Consider the following 23858-nt stretch of genomic DNA (forward strand, 5'->3'; position numbering starts at 1 on the left):
TGCAAGGCACTGCTACAAAACCTGCAGGTTGGACCCCGAGGCTGCGGCTGACTTGATCCCCCGGCAGCTCTCGTTACGCATCCATCGCTGTGCAAGAGCGCGGTCATTGCTTTGTGTGCGTATAATACGCGGCTGTTTGGCACAGGCTGGTGGAAAAATGTGGTTTGCATCGATTAGCCTTTCTTATAGAAATGCCTGGGACTGAATGACAGGGCATCGGCAAGGTGTTTGAGACTCCCGGTGTGTCATTCAAAGCCAGGTGTCACCGAGGTTTCCTGTACTGCCAGCACAGCTGCCTTGTCCTGGTCCTTCCCAGCACAGGAGCCTTGAGGAAGATTGTCTGCTCGTCTGATTGCCTCCTTGATCCTTCCTGATCCTTCCTTCCATGTAGGCTGCCCTAAGCTGCAAGGATCCTTGGACTAAATCCTTTTTGCATTCACGTACATGCACACTGCTCAGACACAGACCCCACCGAGGGGGCAGCAGACAGGTTTATCATGATGCGGAGCTTGAGGGCTTTTGTGAAGCTGATAAATGCAGACGCTGGAACTTCTCTGGGTGGTGGATTGATGCTCACAGGTGCCGCCAAGGAAGGGACTGAAATGAGAAGAAACAGCAAAGCCCTTGTTGTGCCTCCTGCGCTGGGCATTGGTGTGTTTTAGGCAGCCACTTGGATAAGGAAATGGCTCTGCAATTTGGTGAATGTTTGCGAAATATGCACCCTTATTTTTTAACCAACCCCACTTCCTGCATTGCTTTGGGTGGTAAGGCATCTCTTCCAGTTATCCTTGGCTGGGAGGTCTGACACGAGCAAAGATGTGGTGTGGTTTCCGTGCAGATCCTTAATGTAGACATGCTGCAGCACTGCAAAGGGAATTGACTTCAGTGCAAATTAAGGAGGGCCTTAAGTGCTTTGTTGAACAGCAGCCGAGCTCTTTGGTAATGAACAACAGCAACAAAAGAAATAAAGAAACAAGACATGATAGTCTAATGTGGCTGCAGTAGGATAACTGTTGTGATGTGTGCCGGGGTGCGAGATGACACATGAACACCATCCATTGCTGCACGTTGCTGCAGTCTTTCACCAGAGGCTAGCTTAAAAACCTCGGAAGACTTGGCAATTAAACACCTCTAATTGAAACAGAACAATGGCAAGTTTAAACACACAGGTTTAAAAGCACGTTTTAAAAATCATACAGAAACGAAGTCGTGCGTGTGCTTTGCCTCAAGAGTGGATTGCGTAGAGGTGGATGGAATTGTTTCTGCACAGCAGTGAGGCTGCATGTAGGGGCAGCCAACACGTGTTGCTTCAATGGGCTGTGCTTGCTCTGGACACCATCGTGCTGGAAGAGAGGGGGATGAAATTCTGCACTGGGAGACGCTGGAGGTGCTGGCAGCGGTGCTGGTGTCCCCTGCGACAGGCACCCAGCTCTGTGCTGGGCAGCAGCCACTGGCAAATAGAGGATGTAATTTATTAATATACTTCCATAATTCCTTTCATTTACGAGAGCCCCAAGACACGCTGCAGCAGATAATCCTACTGATCAGCTGAATCAAAGCTTTGCAAGCAAAGACTGCACACTGCGTCGGGAGCAGTGCAATACAAAATCAATGTGGTGGACAAGCGCTCGCTACATCAAGCGTCCGAGGGTGCTGCTGCTTCAGAGCCCTGGTCCTCGTCCAATTTCAAGGCAGGTGACAACCAAAGATCAGCTGTGTTGCTGGTTTTTGTTGCTAATTAACTGCTGGTCCGGGGCTGGATGACACTTGAGGTGTAAAAGATGCAGCCTGAGCCCTGGGGAGACCCCAAACAGCTGCAGCCCTGCGGGGGTCCCACCAGCACCCTTGGTCTCCCCCTCTCGCCCCACGCAGCAGCAGCGATGCTCCTTGGTGGGGAAGAGTTTTGGGGTAAGAGGCTGCACCCACTGCCGAGGCTGCAGCCTCCTGACAGAGGCTGTCGCGGATAAGAAACGTCCTGGTTTTGCTCTCAGCAAAAAAACAGGCCACTGGAGGACTTTTTCTTTAACCTGCCAAGTAAAAGCCTTATAGCTAATATTAATAGGTTTTATCTGATGAAAACATTGCATTCATCAGGCAGGGAAGGGCTTCCACCTCTCCCCACATTAAACATTTGAGGAGATGTTTTAATTTTTTTAAGCTGTCATTGATTTTTTGGAAGCAAAAATGGACATGATCAAGCAGAAAATTTCCATTTCGTTGTAAACCGGTTTTCATTTGGGAAAACATTTCATCAGACAGTTCTCGGCTTGGTCTCCTAGCATGCTCCCTGCACCACTCTTCCACGGGGCAGAGCCTTACTGGAGACTGACAAACACACCAAATGAGTGAAGTTGCTTTAACAGTAATAGGAACTTTTATATTCCTTCCCAGACAGTGTCGTCCTGCCGCTTTCCTTTGTGCACCACCGCAGGTCGGCCCGAACCACCGCCGCAGCAGGGAGCTGTTGGTGGAAACCCACACACAGCCAGCGGGGACCAGCAGCAGCACGGAGCGGGGAGCGATGCCCCGTGCGCCTTCCCTCCCCATCAGCTCTCCTTTTCTTGCAGCCTGCCACCAGCCCAACGCCTCTGCCTGAATCCTTGGATGCGTTTTGCCATAGTCTCTGCTTTGTACCACCTTGAGGAAAACGGTGAAAAGGTGAGGAGCAACGAAACCGGCTCCCGCATTGTTCGCTTCCAAAGGAGATAGCGAAGCTGCTGCTCCAGTCCGCAGGGGCACCATCTGCCATGAGTCAGCAAGCAGCCAGATTTACTGCCGATTGATTAAATTAGCATTTGTTACAAGCCAGGGACGGGAGGAAGGGGGAAGAAATCCTCTTCACGGCTCTTGAATTATTTATGCCCTGGAAGCCTCCACGCGGTGCTCGGGGCAGGCACAGGCTGCAAGGTCCCCCACACGGGGACGGGCTGGGACCTTGCGGTGCCCCGTGTCCCGTGACTGAGTTCAGCCTTCGGGGTGGTTCGGTGGCCGTGGGTCCATCACATCCCATGGGAGCTCAGCCGCTCCAGAGGGCATTTTGCTCCCTTTATTTTGGCAACGGGCTCTGCTTTCCCCAACATGGCCTGATGGATGGAAGGGAAGCGCCGCTGTATTTTTCATGCCCTGCACCCACCGAGTCTTTATTTAATTGTGCGAGAGCGACTGCAGGTTCCTGTGATGAGGGGAAGGCAGCGCTGGCTTTGCTCTGCTCCGCTGGCAGGAAGCCAGGCATGGGAAAAACAAAGCCGAATTCCCACCAATTTGATGTGAGATTTTTTTTCCTAGGCACTGATGATTAATTTGGATGGAGTCGGCCGGGTGCCCTGCGATTTCGGCACAGCCAGCCTCTGCGTGCAGCGCCTGAGACACGAGGCGCCCAACCCGGGATGCAGTGGGTCCTCCTGCAGGGGCTGCCGGGCTTCGTTTCTGCGTGGCTGAGAGGACGAGAAAAGGCGGTGATGCCGAGAAACGTGCCGTGTGGGCAAGCTGCTGAGCGGGCGGGATGCGCTGCACGAGAAAATCTATGCAAAGCTGGGTGCACAAACCGCCCCGAGAGCAAGGAGCGGGACCGCAGGTCTTTTGTTCTCGTTGCTTGTGCCTGATTTAAGAGCAAGCCAGACCTGACACAAGACAATAGCGCTGACCACAATGTCCATTTATTTGCAGAGTTGGCAGCTGGCCTGAGTAAGAAATAAGGAAACGCTTCCCTTTTTCTCCTATAGACCAATATCCTCCATGAAAACACCATCAGGATGCATTTCCTTTTTGCTGGCTGACCATGTGTGTGTCCCACAGCCCCTCAGAGGGGGGAGAAGAGAGCAGAGTGCTGCTGTCCCGGGGCAGGAGACAGCCAGCAGGCCTGTCCCAGAGAATAAATTTAGGTATTTAAACTCCTTGTTACAGTCAGCCATCAGATATTCACAGCAAGAGATAAACGAGGGGAGGAGGGGCAATCCGACTGCACAAGGGCTGAAAAGGGAAATAACTTTTTACAGCCAGCCAATTAAGTTATAAATCTGGTTGCATACAGGATTTATTTAATTTGCTCTCTGGAAGTAAGCGAGGGGGAGGCTGTGGTTGTGAGCGAAGCAGGGAGGCGTGCAGCTGGCCAGGCTTTGGGAAGCAGCACTGGCATCCTGTGGGAGCAGAGCCCGGCCCTACAGGCACCTGGGGAGCGGATGGGGCACATGGGGTGACCACAGTTGTCCCTCTGTCCTCAGGTTTGCAATGGAATGGCTTCGGATTTTGCAGGGAAAATGCAAATTTCATGTCCTCGGGGGATATGAAAACATTGGCCTGGCCGTGGCAAAATCCTGGTGCAGAAGGAGGCTTTGCGAGAGCCAAGCCTGGCTGGCTGCAGGGCAGCTCCCGCCCGGGGCTGTGTGGTGACAGGGCGCAGGAGCAGGCTGTGCATCTTCCAGCTGCTGCCAGCGGCTCCGGGCACCAGCAGACGTGAGGAAGGTTCCCCTGTGTCACCCCTGGTGCCCCTCGTCATCCCTTCATGTCAAGGACATGGCTTTTTCCCTGCAAAGGTCACAGCTCATCTCCTCGATGCGGTGCATCCATAATGACGAATGGGTACTCGGAGCCCTTTCCCAGCCTGTCCATCCAAATTCCAGGATAACACCATATTGTCAAGCTCCAGCTTTTTGGAGTCGCAAGCTGGAGGCACGCCAAGGTGAGCGCAGCTGCTGATGAAGTTTCCAGTCATATTCTATTTTAATGTTGAGATCCTCCATTTGTTCGGTTCCTAAAGGTGTCCCACAAAGGAAAGTAAAATTTGGGGTCATGCCCAGTGTTCACTTCCCTGTGCTGAATAAAAAGACCTGGAAGTATGTATGTTTACAAAGCTACTTTTGTGCATTATAAATTTGGATCCTTGCTTAACTCAAGACCCTAGGGTGGCAAAGCAACTCATAAATGGTTCAGTTACAAAAACGGTAACTATATGAGCTGAGGGGCAGAGAGGTGACCGGAGCAGGCTGTTTACTATCTAATGTTCCTGTTTGTTTTGTTATTAACATCCACATAACCTCCACAACCAACTGACATTTTGGATAAAAAGCCTTTGTGAAAGTACCAGTATCCCTCCCCCTGCACAGCCTTCACTTCCCTGATACGTTTTCCAAAGCCTCACCCTCCATCTGCTTCAGCAAAACACATTGACTATCACTTCCATGAGCTAAAACAGCAAACGGGAAAAGTCTTTAATATTTCCTTGCCACGTCCCCACCTTTTCCAGCCCTTTCTGCTGGGCCAAGGCTAGTGCTGGCCCTCAAGCACTTGCATCTGTGTTGGCTGTGATGGGAGCCCCGGTGTACACGGAGGACGAAAGCGGTGCAGGGGCTGAGGATGCTGCTTCGATCCAACGGTGCTAAGGCACACCACGACACAATCCTGTGAAATAAGGTGGCCAGACCCTCGCAGCAACTCCTGCAACACCCTTGTCTCCCTTTTGGGAGTCTCCCAGCCACCTGTCTCGCCTGGGACAGGCAGCCTTCGTTGTGATCTGCATGCCCATCAGCCCCTTGGGCCCACAACCGAAGTTGGTGCCTATGGAAGTTACCAAAATAAATAACCATACTTCTGGTAATCATGACTGATCCTATAAATACATACATAACAAAGCAAAGGAATGAAGTCTTTCCTAGTCCTTTGCTGCCTAATTCATGCCAAATCCTGTCTCTGCTTCTTAAATACGGAACATATACAGCAGTCAGGTGCTGCTCAGGGATGAGAAGAAAATAGCAAAGGGCGGAGGGAATGCCTGGTTGGTGACCATCAGAGAGGGCAGGAGGTGCAGTTTCTGCAGGTTCGCTGAACCCACCATTTGTCCTGGGTACCCACATCTCACGGCAGAGAGGTCCTGGGAAGGCAGAGGGAGGGCAACATGTACATTAACGGGTGCTGGGGCAAGCACGGATGCTCCAGACCTTTGTTTGCATTTTGTTGTCTCCCATCTCCTTCCCATTCACACTCTGCCATCCCAGGGCTGCTCTCTGAACCCACCAAAGGTGCTTCTTGGGTCTTAACGCTAATTTTAGCAAAGGTTCTTCCTTACACTGGGGATTTCACTAGTGTCTCTGTCAAAGCTGCCTTTGAAAGCTTTGCCACTCGTGCTCACTAATAATTTATTGCTTGGCTTCTGCTTGGCTTCCTACTGCTCTCCTGGCTCCACCAGTCTCCCTCCTGGTTCACTCTTCTTCTTCCTCACGCAGGTTTGGGAGCAGGAACCAGTTAACACTATTTCTTCCCCTGAAGGCCGTATCTAGGATGCATCAGGGGATCAGAAGGAGCCCAAGTCCCGCAGCCAGGCGCAGCCCTCCCAGATGTCTCACTTGGCTGCCTTTGTGCCTCGGGACGCCCAGCCCCTCTCCCCGCCCCGCACCCACCCCCAAGGGCTGCTTTCCCTGCTGATAATCCATTATCTGCATTTAATGCCTCGCTGACGTCCTTCCCTTTGTCTGGTGGCGAAACCCTGACCAGATGTGAGGCTTCTTCTCTTACTAATGGCAAATCCTTTTGCAATAGCTGGTTGGAAAATGCGGAAACTGTTTTCATGAAGTGAAAATTGAAACACTGGAGACATTTTCCTTCTGTATGCCTCACAAAGGAGCAGTTTTTGTTTGACATCATTTCTACTTTTTTTCCAGAAAAAAATCTGTAGAACTGTGGCTGAGAAGATGGGTTTGTATTGTCAGTGCTCTCACTGTCGAACATCTCCCCTGCTGTCCCGGCGTAGCTCCTATTTCTCTCATGTTAGGTTTCGCCTCTGAAAAAAAACAAGCAATGGAAGGTGTCCCACCCGGACAGCACAGGTCTGCAGGATGCCCCAGGCCTTTCCTGGGCAGCTTGGGGATCAGGACAAAAGCCTGCCCTGGGGAAGGAGAGGACAGCAAGTGCAACGAGCCCCTGCCCTGCTGAGGTGTTGCTGGGGGCTTAGGTCTGGCAGTTGGGCCTTGTGTGCTGGGACCCACATCACCTTTCTTGATGAGACAGGCGGTAAAAAGAGACCCTGGGCCACAGGAGCGCTGGGCGCTGCCAGCAAGACTGGGAAAGAACTGTCCTCCTCACCAAATGCTCACTCCCAACACTACAGATGTGCCTAACTATGTTTTTCCTTCAGAAGCAAGCATTCATTTCTGCAGCTAGTCAGAAAGTCTGAAAAATGCCAGCCTGAAACGTGTCATCTCCTGTTCGATGAACTGCCACTGAACCCAGAAAAAAAAGAAAAAAAGATCTGCAATGACATGCCTGGGTTCCTGGTGGGCCTGCCCAGAGCCAGGGTTTGAGGAGCCTCCCGGATTTATTCATGACGTTCTTCCAGTTCAGGGGAAATGCAGCTAGGTTTTAAGTTTCAGTCTAATCCAGGAGGATTTTTTGCTTTTAATTTCTGGGTACAATGACATACCCTGTGAACTGGAAAGCCCGTGCACTGGCAAAGGTTTGTGTTAGGGCTGTGGAAGTTCTTGTGTCCTGTCACTTGGGATAAAGAAGTCAGTAAACTCATCTGATACCCCAAAGATTCCAAACAATGGATAGAAAATACCAAATGCAGACACACAAGGCAGTGTGAGCAGAAGCCAAACTGTGTTGCCTGAGAGATTTAATGGGAGTTGGTACAGCAAACGCATGGGATTACGACCACGGCACGGTACAGGGAAGGAAGAGCAGGCAGACAGAAAAGCTGTGAGGGACGGCTGCCAGGGAAGCAAGGGAAGAAACAAAGTGGAAAGGTGTGGGACCATGTACCAGCAAAAGGAGTCCTGCAGCTGTGAGCAGAGAAGTTTTCTCCATGTGATTTTCCCAGGCACGAGGAAGCAGGTCTTTGGGAAAGTGGAGGTTGGCAGCAGAGACACTTCCCCTTGCCATCATTACTCCTTCCTAACAAGAGCGGCCTGCCCAGCACCGCCTTTTCTGCTCTGTGCCACACCAAGAAGAGGCGACCATACGAGGAGCGACTGGCTTTGATGAAGCCATGCCTTTAGCTGCTGTGTGCAATGTTTCCTCCTCACACAGTGCGTGGCAAAGCTTCTGCAACTGGCTCTGGCCAAGCTGGTATGGATGGGAAACCGGGGGATGTGAAAGGCTGAACGTACATAAAATAACCACAGGACACAGCTGACCGATAAACAAACAGCTCTCTTACAGCAAGGCCTTTCTGGAGGAACAGCAGGTCTCCTGTGCTTCCAGGAGAGAGCTTATTCAGTGCTGGCTGCCTTGGAGGAGATGCAGTTGTCCAGACTTTGCCAATTAGTTCTCCTTGCTGCCTGTTAGCACAGCAGTGCCTGCCATACTGCGATCAAGCAACCTGGGCCTGCAGGAAGTTTCCTTTGCTGCCGTCCATGCAGTTGTTTCTCTTTTAATTCCTGCGTCTTCACCATGACATTTTGTATTTTCCAGTCCAACAACTCAAAGAGCCTCAGCTGCTTCACTGGGATGCTCATCACAGCCTCTGGTGCCACTGGGATCCTGTCCTCAGCTGCTGGACCCAGCAGGGCACACACCGCGTGCAGGGGACAGCCACGGCGTTTCCGCTAGAGCCCATGCTCCACCGTCAGCATTTCACCTTCTCCACAATAAGGAGTGGGGAGAGCTCTCGTGTGGGCAGCTGCCATTTTAAGCAGCCTGCCACTTGCTGCTTCACTCGGCACATGCGCTTCCTTCTGCTGTGCATGATGGATGCAAGGGGTTTCTTGTTCTGGGAAGAAACCCTGTTACTTCCACAGAGAAAACGCCCAGGGGACCACGCTGTGTGCTCCGGGAAGATGCCCTCCGCTCCTGCCCTCAGTGCCCAGCTCAGAGCGGCCTTGCAAAAAGTCCCAGATGCTGAGAGCTGAAATCCTTCCCCTGTCTGAAGCTGAGCTCAGCAATGGGACGGGCTCCAGGGCGCATGGACAAGGGTTGGAGGTTTCCAAGGGGATGCTCCAGCTCCTGCAGGTTTCCCAGCCACCAGCTGCACTTCTCTGCTTGATAATTGAAGCAAACTCCCCAGCCCAGGGCGAAGGCACTAATTGCAAACAAACACCGCCTCCGTCAGAGCAGCTCCTGGGCAGGGGAACAGAAACTGGGAGTCTGCAGGCAGAAGGGCTGGTGCTGGCACGTGGCCATCGGGACAAGCAGCGCACTGCTGTCAGGACAAGGGGCTGTGCCGGGGCAACTTTTTGGGGTTCCTCCTTTTCCTGTGCACTGCTCGCAAATTGCTGAGATGTGTCCGGCTGTGCCTGGCCTCTCCCCACCAGCAGGGGCTTCGTTTGTTCATGGGCTGGAACCCACCAGGCGAGCAGGGGACGGATCCGGCACGGCTGGCCGGCCACGGGGAAGGACGGCATCGTCACCACGCCGGGGGAAACGCTCAGCCCACTTATCCTTCGACACGCACCTACAATTTTCCCTTTCAATCTCGCTCCAATCCGGCTGCTCCCCCATGAGTTACTAATATAGAGCACGCAACGGGGCTTCTCCCCACCCGGCCTATCCTCATCTATTTGACTAATTAGCTCGGTTTCACTTGGGGGGGGTTGGGGGAAGAAGGGATGAAAGGGAAGGGAGGAGGGATCCTGTCCAAAATCTGCCTTTCTGGCTCCAGCTCTAATGCTGTATCCAATGCTCTGCAGAACTGGGGGGCACGCTGGCCCCTTCCCTCCCGCCCTCCCAAAACACCTGCCCACGGCAGCAGCAGGTGTTTGAGCAATAGTGCCCCTGCCCTGGGGAAATCACAGCTCCCAGCTGGCCAGCGAGGCGCAGCAGAGCAAACAGCAGAGGTTTCAGATTTGTTTTCCTCCTGCCCCCTCCCGCAGCCTGTCCCTGGGGTGGGTCAGGCACAGACGAGGGGTTTTGGGGTGCATCATCCCCTGGGGGGCACCCCCCAGCACCAAAAATATCCACAGCCGGACCTGCGTCATGTGAGCTGCTTTATGAGTCCTTCGGCGGGGAATGAGTGGTTAATTACCATGTGCCACTGCTGTTAACCTCTGCAAATAAGTCTAATTATCGCAGATTAATGAACAGAGCACAGGCACATCCGACAAGCCGTCGCTGAGGGTCTTGCAGGGCCACATTTCATTATCTTGCTGCGCACCGCCACCCCGCCGCCCCCACGCTGTGCTCGAGCGGGTCCCTGCGAAAGTCGGCCTGGCTGCCCCCAGGCTGCTGCACCCATGGAGGAGCCCCCAGCCCCGGCAGTGCACGGGCTGCTGCCAGCAGTGCTGCTTTGTGCTGTCCCTTGCTGAGAAATGGGAGGAATTCAGCAAGATCAAATTTTGAATAACAGGTTTGTATTTTCTGCCCTTCAGCGCGTGTTATCCATCTCCTCTTCTGGATCTAATGGAAAGGGAGATGCCACTTCTGCCTGGAGCCATCCGGCCACACCAAGCAACTGGATTCAATATGTGTGATTGCAAATACCTGGCTGAAAAATGGGATGCGCACAGACAAAAGCAGAGGGATGCCAGCACTTTGGCAGCACTGCCAAGGCAGAATGGGAACTCCTTTTTGCAGGCTGAAGACCTAGATGGGTGCAGGCATGGTCCTACAAGGACACTCACACTTCAAGGCCATCTCCTCCCATAGTTTTATCAGTAGCCCTGTGATATTTAGGTTTTGCTTTCCCTAGAGACCCAGGCTCCTGCAGGCCAAGAATCGTCTGAGAGTCTCCTGTTTCCTCTGGGAAAGAAAAAACAAAAAGCTAAAGCATGAAGTTAACTCTTGTGGTTGCTGGAAAAAGCTCAAATGAGTCTCACAGACTAAGAAAGCAGACAAAGGAAAAAGAGAACACACTTCCTGGTATTTAAAAACACAAAAAAACACAATCTTAAGAGAGCCCTGTGACGAGGAAGGCTGGAGTCCTGACACTCATACGCTGGGGGCCAGTGCAGCAGCACCCCAGCACTGCTTGACAGAACAGAGCTGCGAGATCGGGCCCAAAGAGGCAGAAACATCAGATGCCAGGGGGTGGTACGGGATGTAGTCTCAAAGAGAGCAGCATTAATAAATTACAAGATTTTACGACCATGTCAGGAAAGCTTACACTTCCAGGATCAAAATAAACAACACTTTTTTTTTTGATATTCTGGCTTATTTTCAGCAGTTGCTGAAGGGTTGAAGCTTTGTTACGGTTGCTTACCCAGCAATCAAAAGTATCCTTTCAGATTTGAACCAATTATCCCACACTCACCTCGATGAGCATCAGCACCACGTGAAACTGCTGTACCAAGGCTCCTGTGCCAGCAAATCGATGGAGCCTCTGCTCGTTACCCAGCCTGAATTTAAAAAGTTGCTACCCCATCTTCCCATGCTCTGAAGTCAGGAGGGATTTGCCTGCAGAGAAAGGAAATCCACGCCCGGGGACACGCTGCCATTGCAACCGGCGCCTTATGGCCCCGCAGAAGAGCTCTAGCAGCCTCAGCTGTGCTGGATTGAACACTTCCCATCGTCTCCCTCGTGGAGATTTCGCTGCTGAACAGCACAAAAACGTCTCCGGCCGTGCTTTGCGCTCCGACACGCTGCCGCATGGAAGAAAACGGCAGATGCAGAGGAAGCTGAATGGGCAAATGAATGTTAAAATAATTGGAGCCACCATTTCCGACTTGATGAATATGTTGCTCAAATTACAGCTCTGCCTTGCAAACAAAACAAAACAAAAACCCCAATGAATGTAACATTAATTTAATAATAGCGAAAGTTGTAAATAATGTAACACTCATTTAAATGGTTGCTCATGCAAGATCTCTTGAGAGGAGTGTAAGGGACGCTGTAGTTTTGGGGACGGGATGACACGTTCTGTAAAATGCAGTCTTTTATTCTTCGTCCCCTAGGAGCTGAGGGGGGCAGAGGTGCTGGCAGCAACCCCCAGCCCTGCCCTGAGCCCTGGGGACCCACCTCCTGCTGCAGCACCACCAGGCCAAGGGGCAGCTTTGCTGCACCTATCTGTGAATAAATAGCGTATGCTTTTCCTCCCGCTACGATCAATGCGACTGTTCCCACAAGCCTTGCGTACAAAGCCCTCAGTACCCCATTTCTCTCCTCCTCCTCCACGCTGCACACAATTAAGGTAAAATCCTGCTATTTTGTGTTTCCCAATATACCAAACATGCTTTACTTGTCTAACATACAACACATTTAATGCACCAAACGCTGTCTCCAATTCACAACAATTACGGCGAAATTGCCTTGCTCTATTTACTTAAGGAAGCGATCTGTTGGCTTACAGCACGCTCTGCCCCACGCATTGGCAAACCCGCATGCAGAACAATTTCTTGCAAGGAAGCCCCCTTCCTTCTGCACACATCTGTGGGACAGCGGGGAAGGCCAGCACTCAGATGAGCCATCCGAGCCGACTGGTGACAGCCACTGCGGGCACAGGATGCTGCTACAGACAGCAGCAAAGCCCACAGCGGCTGCAGCCTCCCACAGGTCACATCCTCTGTGGGCAAGCTTCTCTCCGGGGCCTGACCTTCCCCTTCCTCTTCTTTTCCCTTTTTTCAGCTGTGCTGCGGGTTAAAGGCCGTTTGTTTGGAAAGCTGCATGTCTTTCCCGGGACTGTCTCCCACCTCATGGGCATCCCCCGGGGCAGCACTGATGCATCCCCCACGTCCCTCCTCCCTCTGCTTTGGCATCTATTCAAATGCTTCTCTCCTTCACCCTCCACCACGAGATGGAATTGAATTCATGGAAAAACAAGAAATGCCATCCAGGGCTAAGCTCATAATTGCCATCAAACCCAGAGAAAAACAGAACAGAGACATTCGATCCGATTCTTTGTCCCTTCCATTTTTTAAAGTTGCCCTTTTTTTTCTTTCTTCCTTTTTTTTTTCTTTTTAAACTGCTGTAACAGCCTATTACCAGCATCTACAACTTCCTTTCACCAAGGACCTCTGGGTTTTTCCCTGCCTGCTTCCTCTGCTTTATTTATTGACATATTCAATAATTCAGAGAAATCTTATTTTAAATGCACAGGGCAGAACTCGCCCCCAGGTTTAAAAAACAAATCCTGTCACGTTTGGCAAACAGCTACACACAGAAGGCAGACATCAAACATATATATATATCCAAATATGCAAATTCAAAGAATCAATGAATACGGCATATTCTTTATGTTCATTTTTCATCCGGAAATAAAGGCTGGCGCACAACATCGGCATAGCACTGCTGAATCGATGTCCTTGCGGTAAGGAGCATCCTACAAAACGTGCCCCGTGAATAAGCTTTCCTCCCTCAGCAAAGGTCAGCCTGCTGCCACGGGGACTGCTCCTATGCGACCAAAAATGCTCCACGGAGAACTGATCAGCAGCACCGGGCTCTAACCTAACGCGACTTCCTCCTCCTTCCAGGCATCATTTCCGTGCTGGCTGAGGAAAGCCCCAAGGTACAGGGCGCTGAGCACAACTCCCAGCCCACCGAAGCGTGCCCTGCTCCAAGACCTCGCTGGGCTGGGGCATGCAGGGCTGAAGCCTGCGGGTGGACGCCTGGCACTCACTTGCCCTCCGATCTGTATTGATCCTCCGCAGTAAATTTATTCTGCTCCTCTATGCTATTTGGAAGGTTACCGCTCCCTTTTCGCCGCCTGGAGAGTATTTATTTTTCACCTCTCCCGTGCCCAGCCCATCGCACAGCCTCACAGTTGACCAGCTCCCTCCAGCCATCACCTGCCATGTAATTGCCACGCTTTGTTTATAGATAATCGAGAAAGAAATGTAAACGCTCAGAGATGATTAAGATATACACAGCTGGTGTCACCAGAAACTGGGAAAAATGAGTATCAAGGATGCATGAGAGTAGCCTGTGCTGCTTCACAGTGACTCATCTGCGAGCGTTACCCTCCGCACGATGCCAAAGGCAAAGAGGCTGCATTGCAAAACCGCTGGTTTGTGCCTCTGGGATTTTTTCATACATTATCATTTTCATCTCGCTGCTGTCAGTTCGACAATAAAGGTGTACATCAATACAGTAGTGGCAAGCAGGAGTCTGTTTTGAAGAGACGTTGGCATTGTCTTATAAATGTCAGCAGCTGAACAGCACAGGGCTCCGTCACCTGCTACCGCTTCTAGCGCTTCCCTTTTATTAAAAATACATATTGACAATAAAAGCTCCAGCTTAAAAAAAAAAGCCCCTCCCCTCAGCAGAAAGACCTTGCTCTGCTCATCTTGGAAAATCTTTAAAACGTGCCCTGAGAAGTGACCTTACACATCTTCCCACCTCCTGTGTGCGCCACTGAAGTACGCTTTTAGAATCCGGCCGTAAAAAAGGAGGCTCCTGCAAGCATTTGGATAGCAGGGCTCCTTGGAGACTCCGTAGGAGCAAACATTGGAGCTTTCCCAACTGCTGCACGTTGTCCAACCCACCCTGTGCCCATCCTGCAAGGCTGTAGCTGCAGCAGCGCCGTGTGGGCAGGAGCAGGACCAGAGCTATTCGTCAGGGCTTTCATTTCCCTACCTGGGCACAGACAGCAAAGAGGCATCAGAGGCCAGGAGCTGGGCACATCTGGAGGGGATTTATCACACCTGGGTCAAGCGCCACAGATGGCACTGGTGTAGTTTTGCTATGACAGCAGTTTAAATGATTTTTTTCTTTTGGGCATTTTTTTAAATTGAAAATTACTTTTCAAAGTGGGAAACCCTTTCATTTCTAAGCAACACAGAAGAGAGAATTAAGTTTCAAAAGCACCCTATGAAACAAAGGGGCTTTATTTTAACAGTCACTGCCTACAACCTTAGTATTTGAGTTTGGCTCTTTTTCACTTCTTCTTTTACCAGGCAGCTTGGGGAAAGAGCGCTAGTGATATTTTAGGAGAAATGCTCACTGTACACAGCACACAGAGTGCTCAGACTCACTCCTATCTCAGGTGCACAGTGGAGATGCTGTTAAGCAGACAGCAGTTGTGTCTTCAGCTTACACCTGTTCACACCTCTGTAACAAGGAACAGAAAGCTGCAAGCCCCAACTCCTTTGCAGAAATTCCAAGGAAAATACTTTGCTCAGAAAAACAGAAATGTAAACACCGCCACATAAACGCCAATCACCGCGAATCTGAAACATTGGCCATTTCTAAACTATCTGACTGCAAGTCAAATTGTTTTATGGTTAGAGGAGTGTTTAATACACTATGAACAGTTTAAAGTTAGCATTTCGTATTCAGAGTGATTAATGGCACCATATTGTATTTCAATTACTATGAGATACTTCCCCGTAATAAACGATGGCAATAATATTCACATTAAGTCAATAAAAAGCATCTTCAAAGCGTGATGTATAAGTGCCATTATCGCAGCGTGATTTGGAAGCATCACACAACAAGTTAGCAGCACCGATAACTGAGTCCCGGCACCCAGAGGTAGGCGCTGGTCCCGACGCCCAGGGAGTTCAGCCGGGCGGTCGTCTCTCCCTTCCTGACCACCAGACCTCACATCCATGTGCCTTCAGCATCTCATGAGAGAAGCGCCAGGCCGAGGTACTGCTTGCGACAGCAAGATGCCATCACTTCTGGGTACAGCTTCATAATCACCAGGCTGGGAGCTGATGAGCTGGGGACAGCGAACACGAACATCTTCGAGTCACTTCCTACGCGCTGCAGCCAGCACGAGCTACACGACAGGTCACGCAACGGCCCTTCATCCTATCTTCTTCCACACGAAACCTCATTAACTGGAAAGGGAAATTATTGCTGCCCAGATTGTTTTAACCTGCTTGCTTGCTTTTTAATTGCTAGCACTGATTTAACTCAAGTGCTCAAGAGCATGCTGACTGGCAACAGAGCTGCTTTCCACAGCCTCACACCCCAGAACATAGCTGCATTCCCCATTAAGAAGTGAAAATTTAAAAAAGTGTTTGTTTTTTTTTTGATTCAGAAACAAGAAAATATTTAATTTTAACAAACAGTGAATCGTTTTGTCTTGGCACCTTAATTTCATTTCACTAAAATAAGAAGACACTTGGTTTAGATGTCAAAACAAAACAGTATACATCAAGATTAGGTATGGTATTAAATATCATCTAAAGATAATGATAAATTAATAGCTTATGAACAGTATATTTCTAGTTAGTAGAAAATGGAATAAAATGAGCAGGTGGAAGTAAAACATTTTTACATCACAAAAATGACAATTTTGTCTCTATCAAAACAAGACATTTTGACATTAATGAAACAAAACAGAAAAGCCCAAATGATTCACTTTGACTTTTCTGTTGAAAACTATGTTCAAATTGACACGTTCTCATGAAACGCTTCAATTTCAAAAAAAAAAAAGCTGTGTGTTCTGATGAAAATTCACTTCTGCTGGAAACCTTTGCATCCAGTTCTGCTGAGGAGCTGGGAGAGAAGGTCCCTATGGTCACACGTTGGCATCTCTGCCCCTCTGGTGAGGGATTCGGACCCCCTGCCCAAGAGCACACACTCCCTCTGCTCAGGACAGTCCTGTTTCTGAGGTGAAAAGCAAGCAGTTTGTCTCCTCACTCCACAAAAACCATGGCTCACCCTTTAATGCCAAGAAACCCCAATAAACGACGAGCAATGCACCAGTAATAGCGGTACTTCAGAGAACTCTAAGAAGCATTTAAAAGAAGAGAAATACATATTTTTCTTTGCGGGTCAGCTTTAATGCATCCAGCACGGGGATCACAGGAGAGCATGAGAATCTCGGAGGGAGCCATTATCTGTAGATCACTGCCACAGCAGAACATAAAGGCCTCTCCTGAGCTATTAGAGGCAATTGTTTCAATAAGCATTCGTCCTGCAATCAATGCCAAGAAAAACGGTAATGCCCTTTCAGACTCCCTCTGGTCTAGTGGGGAAGGGGTGGCCCTGGGGGTGGGGACAGGTCCCCAGGGACGTGCCGCTGCCCTCTCCACGATGCCCTGGCTGGAGCCTGGGGCCTGAGCAAGGCCTGCTCCTGCCTGGGGCCATCTGGGTACCTTTGGCACGGTTCAAAGGGTTGTGCCAGCGGTGACGGCTCCCTCCCTCCACAGGGACTGCGGCAACTCCACCCTCACATGTCGGTCATCTAAAGCAGGAGCAACACGTGCAGGAAAAATAGAGGCGCCGTGCACCCTGATGCACGCTCTGTCCAAATCCAATATAAAGTGAAAGTTACTGGTGGAAAACAAGGAAACCTTCACAGTTTATCAGTCCTACACAATTAATGCTCATAATATAAGTTACCAATAGTATGCAGCTCTTCTACACAAATCAAACTTGTGCTACCTACTGCGCAGCTGAGACGGAGGCTGAAGTAGCAGTAAAACACAGGCTGAGTGTCCAGGTCAAATCAGGCTATGCCCTGACCATATAAAACTTGGAGAAGCGAGGAGCAGCATTATTCATTTCTTTAAACACATGTTCCTACTTAAGTCAATGGGAAACTTGCCATTGACTTCAAAGCAAACCGGAGCAAGCTCCTGCAGCAGTGGCTCTCTTTAAGGAGGATGACTGTGCATCCCCAGTTTTGGCACAGGGCTCACAGCCCTGCCCGTTTATAAAGTCACGGTCACGCTTATCACTGCAAAAGCTGGGGGACGTTTTCTGCAGGAATATTCCGCTCAAATTCATCATGGCAACTGATGGACAACATACCCAAACGTGCACAGAATTCAACAGGTTCATAAAAATGATTAAAAATACATGCACGAAAAGGGGGAAGTCACCACTTCTCGCCACAGGAAGGCAACACCTGAAAAATGCAAGAGGGCAGAGGTTCAGCCCCTGCATTTGTGCTCCCCAGTTGGCTCCAGTAAGCCCCGGCAGCGCAGGGTGGAGGAGCCAGAGGTTGGCGAGCTGGTGGCTGAGGTTGTTCCAAGGTACCGCCGTATGTCACCTCGTGTGACGTCCGGGCCTTTCGCTGTGTCCAGGCCACGCAAGCCCTTTTGACTGCCCTGTCAGAACCCCAATGATGTCTTTCTGTGTTGCCATGGAAAAAAGTGATGTCAGAGGCAGCCGGAGTTCGCCTGCTTCCAGGAATCTGCAAGAGTTTCTGGAGAGATGCACATCTCCCTCGCTCCTTCGCTCTTCCAAGGCTCTGCCTCTCGGTTTCTTAACTCTTGGCTTCAGAAATCAGCACAAATCCACCACACGCAACTGGCACCTGCCTTTGGCTGTACAGAGCTCCGTCAGGAAGGATTACGCCCAGCATCTTCACCCTCAGCTACCCATAAACCAGCTCTCAAGGCAGGGGACTGCAAAACAAGGCTCAGATCTCCTCAGCTGCCACTGATCACCTGTATCACCTCTTGCTTTCTTTCCTCAGAAAGAACAACCTCCCAGCTCACCTTCTGCAGGTACTTACCTCCCATTACAGAGAAGAGAAGCTATGCTGGTGCCCTCCATTTTATAAAACAATTTCCCCCACCCCTTATAAAACAATCTCATAGCATTCCCCGTGGCTTTAATAATAATAACCAATTACTCACTGGTGGCAGCAATTGCTACGGGTAGAAAGGGCAGGGATGACAAACTGCTGACTACCCTGCTGAGCACTGCCCTGGAGGAAACGACAGCTCAGCAGAGCTCTCGTCTCATGAATCGACGCGGGGAGCCAGGAGTTTTCTCCCATCACAGAGGGCTCCGAGGGAGCAGGTACAGCAGATACAGGCCAGTCCCTGGGCATTAATCTGCCATTTGAGAGGAGCCAGGTTTATTCTGGGATCTGACTCAGTTTGTGACTTTGGACAAAGCTTGTCTTTCTTGCATTTAACCCATGAGCTCTCGTATTGTGCAACCAACGCCCCAGGATCAGTGCTGCTGCCTTTCTACCAGCAGCCAGGTATCCACCTGACCTGACTCCTTGTGCGACATGGGCCAAACGGGTATGAGATGCTCAGCAGAGCCCCATTGATCCTCAAGGGAAATCAAAGCAAAGGAACAAAAAGCACGGTGGAAGACAGGCCAAGGACAGGCTCTCCCTCTAAGCAATATCCTTCCACTTCCTTTTCAGCAGCCCACAGTTGCCTGGCTGGTGAGGGCTGAGCCCCAAGAAGAACTTGGCTGTGAGCGATTCTTCTTACGGACCATGGCTGCAGGGCCTTGGTCAAAGGTCTCTCTTAGTGCTGAGAGATGGAAAACTGTGGGAAGCACAACTGGTGTTGGGATGGGAAGGGGCTGCCCAAGGGAAGAACCATTTCTGCCTCGTTTCATTCAACACCAGTCCCCAAAGAGATGCTCTTTAGGGGGAGAAATGCTGCCATACTCAGGTGATGTCGAGCCATGAGCCCAACCAACGAACCAGAGCAGGAAATTTGGCCTGGAGTTGAGCTGGGCTCTGGTCCTCACTGTTTGTACAAGGCTTGGTTGCTGTTGTGAGGCGCGTGCGGGTGCCAAGCCAGGCATTTTGTTCTTTGTGCACGGGAACAGCTGCAGCACCTGCCTGCACCCAGCACGACCCGCTCTGACAAGCGAGCTCGGAGCCTTGATCTTCATTCCCTGCACTCAGGCATTTCCTCGTTAATTCACACATCCACGCTTTACTGAGAGCCACATCTTCAGCAGCTTTTTGTAAGGAACGGGACTAGAGAGAAACCCCAAGAGGCTGTGAAAACAGCACAGTAAGAGAGTCTCACAGCTTCCAGCTGAAGACAAGCTTTGCTTTGAATGCATTGCATTTCTTTCATCTGTGACAAGACTAGAAAGAAAAAAACAGCAATGCTGCTGTAACCCCTGCTTTCTGGACAGCCTTCTCCTTTGCACAGACACCAACTGGCACAGGTATTCCCTGCAGTGCCACCAAAGAGCCACGCACAGCAAGCCCCCCGTGCTGGATGTGCTACCTGTGCTGCAACGCCAGCTCTTCTAAAAAGAGCTCTTGCTGGCTACAGCAAATACAAACCAACACTTTGTCCAGAGTAATGTGCGTAATAACACAAGCCAGTCCCCGGTTACCAGCTGCTGAACCATTCATGTATCCTTCTGTTTTATTGTAAGGTTTCCTATACATTTCCTGAGTGTAATCCAGCTCAGTCATTAAAAGGCCACCAGCCCGGAGATTCCACGCACAAACGCGTCTCCCTCATGTCTGGTAACAGCCGCACAGCATCTCCCATGGCACCATTTTGTATTTTCACATTGCAGTGTGCAGCAGGGGGACAAGAAGCCACAGCCTCTGCCCAGGGCTGGCACTTCTTCCCACCCAAGGTGTGAGGGAATGTCCTGCTGCCCTCGGCAGGACCATCAAGACAACCAAGCCACCACTACACAGGAACCCACCCCACCACACTTCCAAGCACACTTCCCTGGGCTGAGGACCACCTTTTCCTTCACGCCTAGCACAAAGGGACCCTATTCCCAGGCCACTCTTTTGGCAGCATTGCTGCACTGCCAGCAACAGTGGCCCAGAAGGGTCTTCAAAGGGGATGCATCAGGTGGAAGCTGTAAGAGCCCAGCCTGAGCAGACATCCAAAACTCAGAGGTCTTCCTTGCAGCTCATTATTATTTATTATTTGTACTGTAGAAGTACCTGAGAGCCTACTAATATGATCAGAGACTGTTTATGTCAGATGCTGAACACCAGCTGAATAGCAATGATAACTGCCCTTGCAAAGAGGTTCAGGAACACAAAGATCACTTTGGGCAGGAGGCGGAGGTCTCAGCTTTGCATGTGCATGCGCTGACCTTTCTCGTCCCCAGGGGCTGGAAGCAGAGGTACAGCCAGGAACTGAGAACAACTTCACTCCTCTAGTGCCAGTCTACTCTTACATGATTTACAGATTTGTAGCAGAATCTGGAGGACAAGGGGAGTGAGGGGAAGGTTACACAGCCACATCACTTTTCTGAGAAGGACAGACAGGCAGTTAAAGGTTCAGGACTCATACGACAGAAGAATTGGTTAGCTCCAGATGGGTTCAGAGCTCTCAGTAGGACCCAAAGAAATTCACATTTCCTCCCACTAACGCTGTGGTCGTACCTACTACGTGCTGCTGTAAGCTTTGACCCATCACCGTACTGCTCTGTGCACATCTACACTACTCGCCTTTACAGCACTGCTTTACTTTCTTGCTCTGAAAACTGGGAGACAGATTGATATTGATGCAAACAGCCACAGTTCTAAGATATAAGTGATAATAAGAAATACAAAACCTTATAGCATGTGAACCAGCCACAGCAGATGAAGACTCCTTCCCCAAACTGAAAACTCAATTCTGGTAAGTCCTGAGTGTGCTCAGTGTCCTTTCAGGACAATGGGGGCCAAAAGCCTCCAGGTCAGAACCAGATCAGGCCTGTCCAACTATTATCTCAACTCCCCTTAGAGCATCAGACTTTGTTTTTCAGCTCAGCCCAGAGAACTGAGCTAGCTGGGTACCACCTCCCTGCATCTTCCAAACATTTCAGCAAGTCGCAGCAATGATGAAGTTTAGAGCTGTCCTAAAAAAGTCCTTTTACCTTCCAGGTTGTTCTCTTTACCCATTTCACGACAAATTTGTGCTAGGGCTGAAATGCTCATCCTTACACTTCCCACAGGTCCAGCTTTCGCCCTTTACCTGAGTGTTGTACAGTCCTTCGTGCCCTTGAGCCCAGCAGCACGGTGGCAGTGCTCCTCCTCCACGTTTGATTGCGTTGCTCTCTGGTGGGTGGTGTGGTTGGGCCAGAGCGGGGAGAGTGGCTATCTGCCAGGAGTAAGGTCAGCACAGCCTGGAAAACAAGAGCATGGTACAAATTGCTTCCATTACCTTTGGGTTAGCACAGGTATATGTTACCCCAGACGCTGAAGCGAGAGTGTTACACCCTGTGTATCACCACATTCATTTTTTGTCCAGACTTTTCTACTTCTGCACAGCAATAACCCCATTCTGCTTTTTCGAGTGACCTCCAAAGCAGAATATCCAAGACAATAAAAATGCAATGTCTGCCTGGAAACCACCCAGGCAAGCGGCCAGATCTGTAGCCCAGCTCTTCACCTCACGGCTCACAGCCAAAATCCTGCCCTCAGACAATTCCTCCTGTAGACAGCCAGAGCAGCAGACCAGCATCTGCTCACCGGATCCGGCCATCAGTTACGGTGCAGCCTGGGCACAGGCAGGGCTCTGCTGGGGAAAAGCAGCTGAGCTCCACCAGAGAACAACCTTCACACCGAGGGGGGAAGAGAGGCTGCTCCTACAAGGGCATGCCTTCAGCAGAAAGTTCAAGACGGACTAACAGAAAGATTTTAAGTGACAATTCAAACCAGAGCTACTCGGTGGCAAGCAGACATGACTCTTTATCACAGCAGAGGGGATTCCTGGGCCGTCTGCACACAGTAACTCATAGGTGCACAGATGTGCAACCCAAAATGACCAACCCACAGCTCACGCAGGCCACTTCTCTCACACCTGTGTTAGAGCAAAGGCTTGCCAATCAGAGCGCTAATTAAATAAAAGGGTAGTATGATTAACAAGGCCAGAATTACAGCACCAAAATGTTTTTCAACCACAGGAATCACAGAATTTGAAGATAGAAATGTATGCTTACGTAGCTTGCACCATAAACCTTTATTGCTTTTGTCCTGTTGCCTAGCCGAGGTCAGAAGCAGCCTCTGCATATGCATATGGCCTCATTCTAACAAGCTCTTAAGGAGCAATGCTTTTAGAAGCTTTTTCTGAAACAGGTATTTCTTGTGTAAACCTCTGGGTACAGGAGCTGTGCTACAACACCCAGGCGCTGCTTCTTACCAGCTCTGACCACCTCAGATCAGTTCTCTCCTCCGTCTTCAAGGTGTCCCAGGAACGTGTCACTGTGCCAGCCCGAGGCATGCCTGGAATCGGTAACGACCGCCTGCAGGACCTTCAGCGGCACACGCTGCGCTGACCTTCCCTCTCGCCTTCCCGCTAACATGCGCATTTCCACTTCTGTGGGTGTACTGATGGGAACGATCAGTTTATTATTCACATCCAGTCTCACACCCGGCTCTTCTGCAAAGCTGAAGGTGGGCCTGCTGGAGACAACCGACAGCTCCCGAGGCGAAGGGTGAGAAGCAGGCGTTCCTCCCACAGCTGGCTGCAGGTGAGCTGCCCCCAGACCGCCCTGAGCCCTGGCCTAGGGGTCAAAACCATGCATTGACCGCCACCAGCTGCTTCCGTAACTCAAGTGTCCGCACAAAAAGCATTTCTGCACAGCTGAGAACATTTACTTGAAAAAACAGCCTCTGACCAGTCTCTCCCAATTACTGTCTTTTGTAACAGCTCCATTTCCCTCTTCCCCACCACATTTTGACTCCCCAAATGAGGGTGTGGCGCTCACTCTTTCTATGTAAAACAATGTACGAGCGGTGTCACTCAACAGCACCTTGGAGGCTCTGTGGCCTGGTGCAGCCACAGCGTGGGCAGCAGGAGGCTTATTCTCAGAAGCCTTCTTCAAACGCAGCGTTCAAAATTGTTAACATGGGCCCAGTCTTGGAAAAGGCAATTTGGCTTCATCACCAGGAAGGAAAACATACCATGAACTAATTAACGCTGATGAGTCGTGCTGCCTCATGTTTTCACATCAGTCCGGGCGGGACACCTGGGACGAGCCATGAGTGCAGTAGCAGCACTGCACCAATTTGCGCCAGCTGAGGCCAGGCACTCACCGGGCCGCGGGGGGAAGCAGCGGCGAGCACAGGCATCTTGGTCATGGGGAGCGGGGAGAGCGCGAAGCGACCCCTGTGAACCCCGATGGCCTGGCAGCACCTGCTGGGGGCACACCTGGCCCCGCGGGTGTTGGTAACGATGATGGGTGCCGGACCAGCAGCCTGGCGGCAGGATACGACCGTGGCCACAGGGTTGGTGGCACCACAGGGCAACGAAGACAGGGGATTTATGGCACTACCGAACCCATCTTTCAGACGGCCGCATGCTCCGTGCCCCCTCCGAACACAACGAGCCCAGCGCCACGGCAGCTTTGGGGGCACCACACGCCACAGCGAC

General features: G+C 50.8%; 1 protein-coding gene across 1 annotated transcript; it reads right to left on the minus strand.

The window, feature by feature from the left end:
- Positions 1-9054: 9054 nt before the first annotated feature.
- Positions 9055-23490, minus strand: LOC308198299 (uncharacterized protein). The gene is made up of 3 exons (XM_080600533.1): positions 22626-23490; positions 21459-21609; positions 9055-10665 (listed from the first exon to the last, which is right to left on the minus strand). The coding sequence occupies exons 1-3, from the start codon at positions 22704-22706 to the stop codon at positions 10544-10546; spliced, it is 354 nt and encodes a 117-aa protein (XP_080456659.1). The 5' UTR covers positions 22707-23490; the 3' UTR covers positions 9055-10543.
- Between the last annotated feature and the right edge of the window lie 368 nt (positions 23491-23858).

Source organism: Anser brachyrhynchus, assembly GCF_964034855.1.
Source record: "Anser brachyrhynchus genome assembly, chromosome: 7".
In the NCBI taxonomy this organism is placed as follows: domain Eukaryota; kingdom Metazoa; phylum Chordata; class Aves; order Anseriformes; family Anatidae; genus Anser; species Anser brachyrhynchus.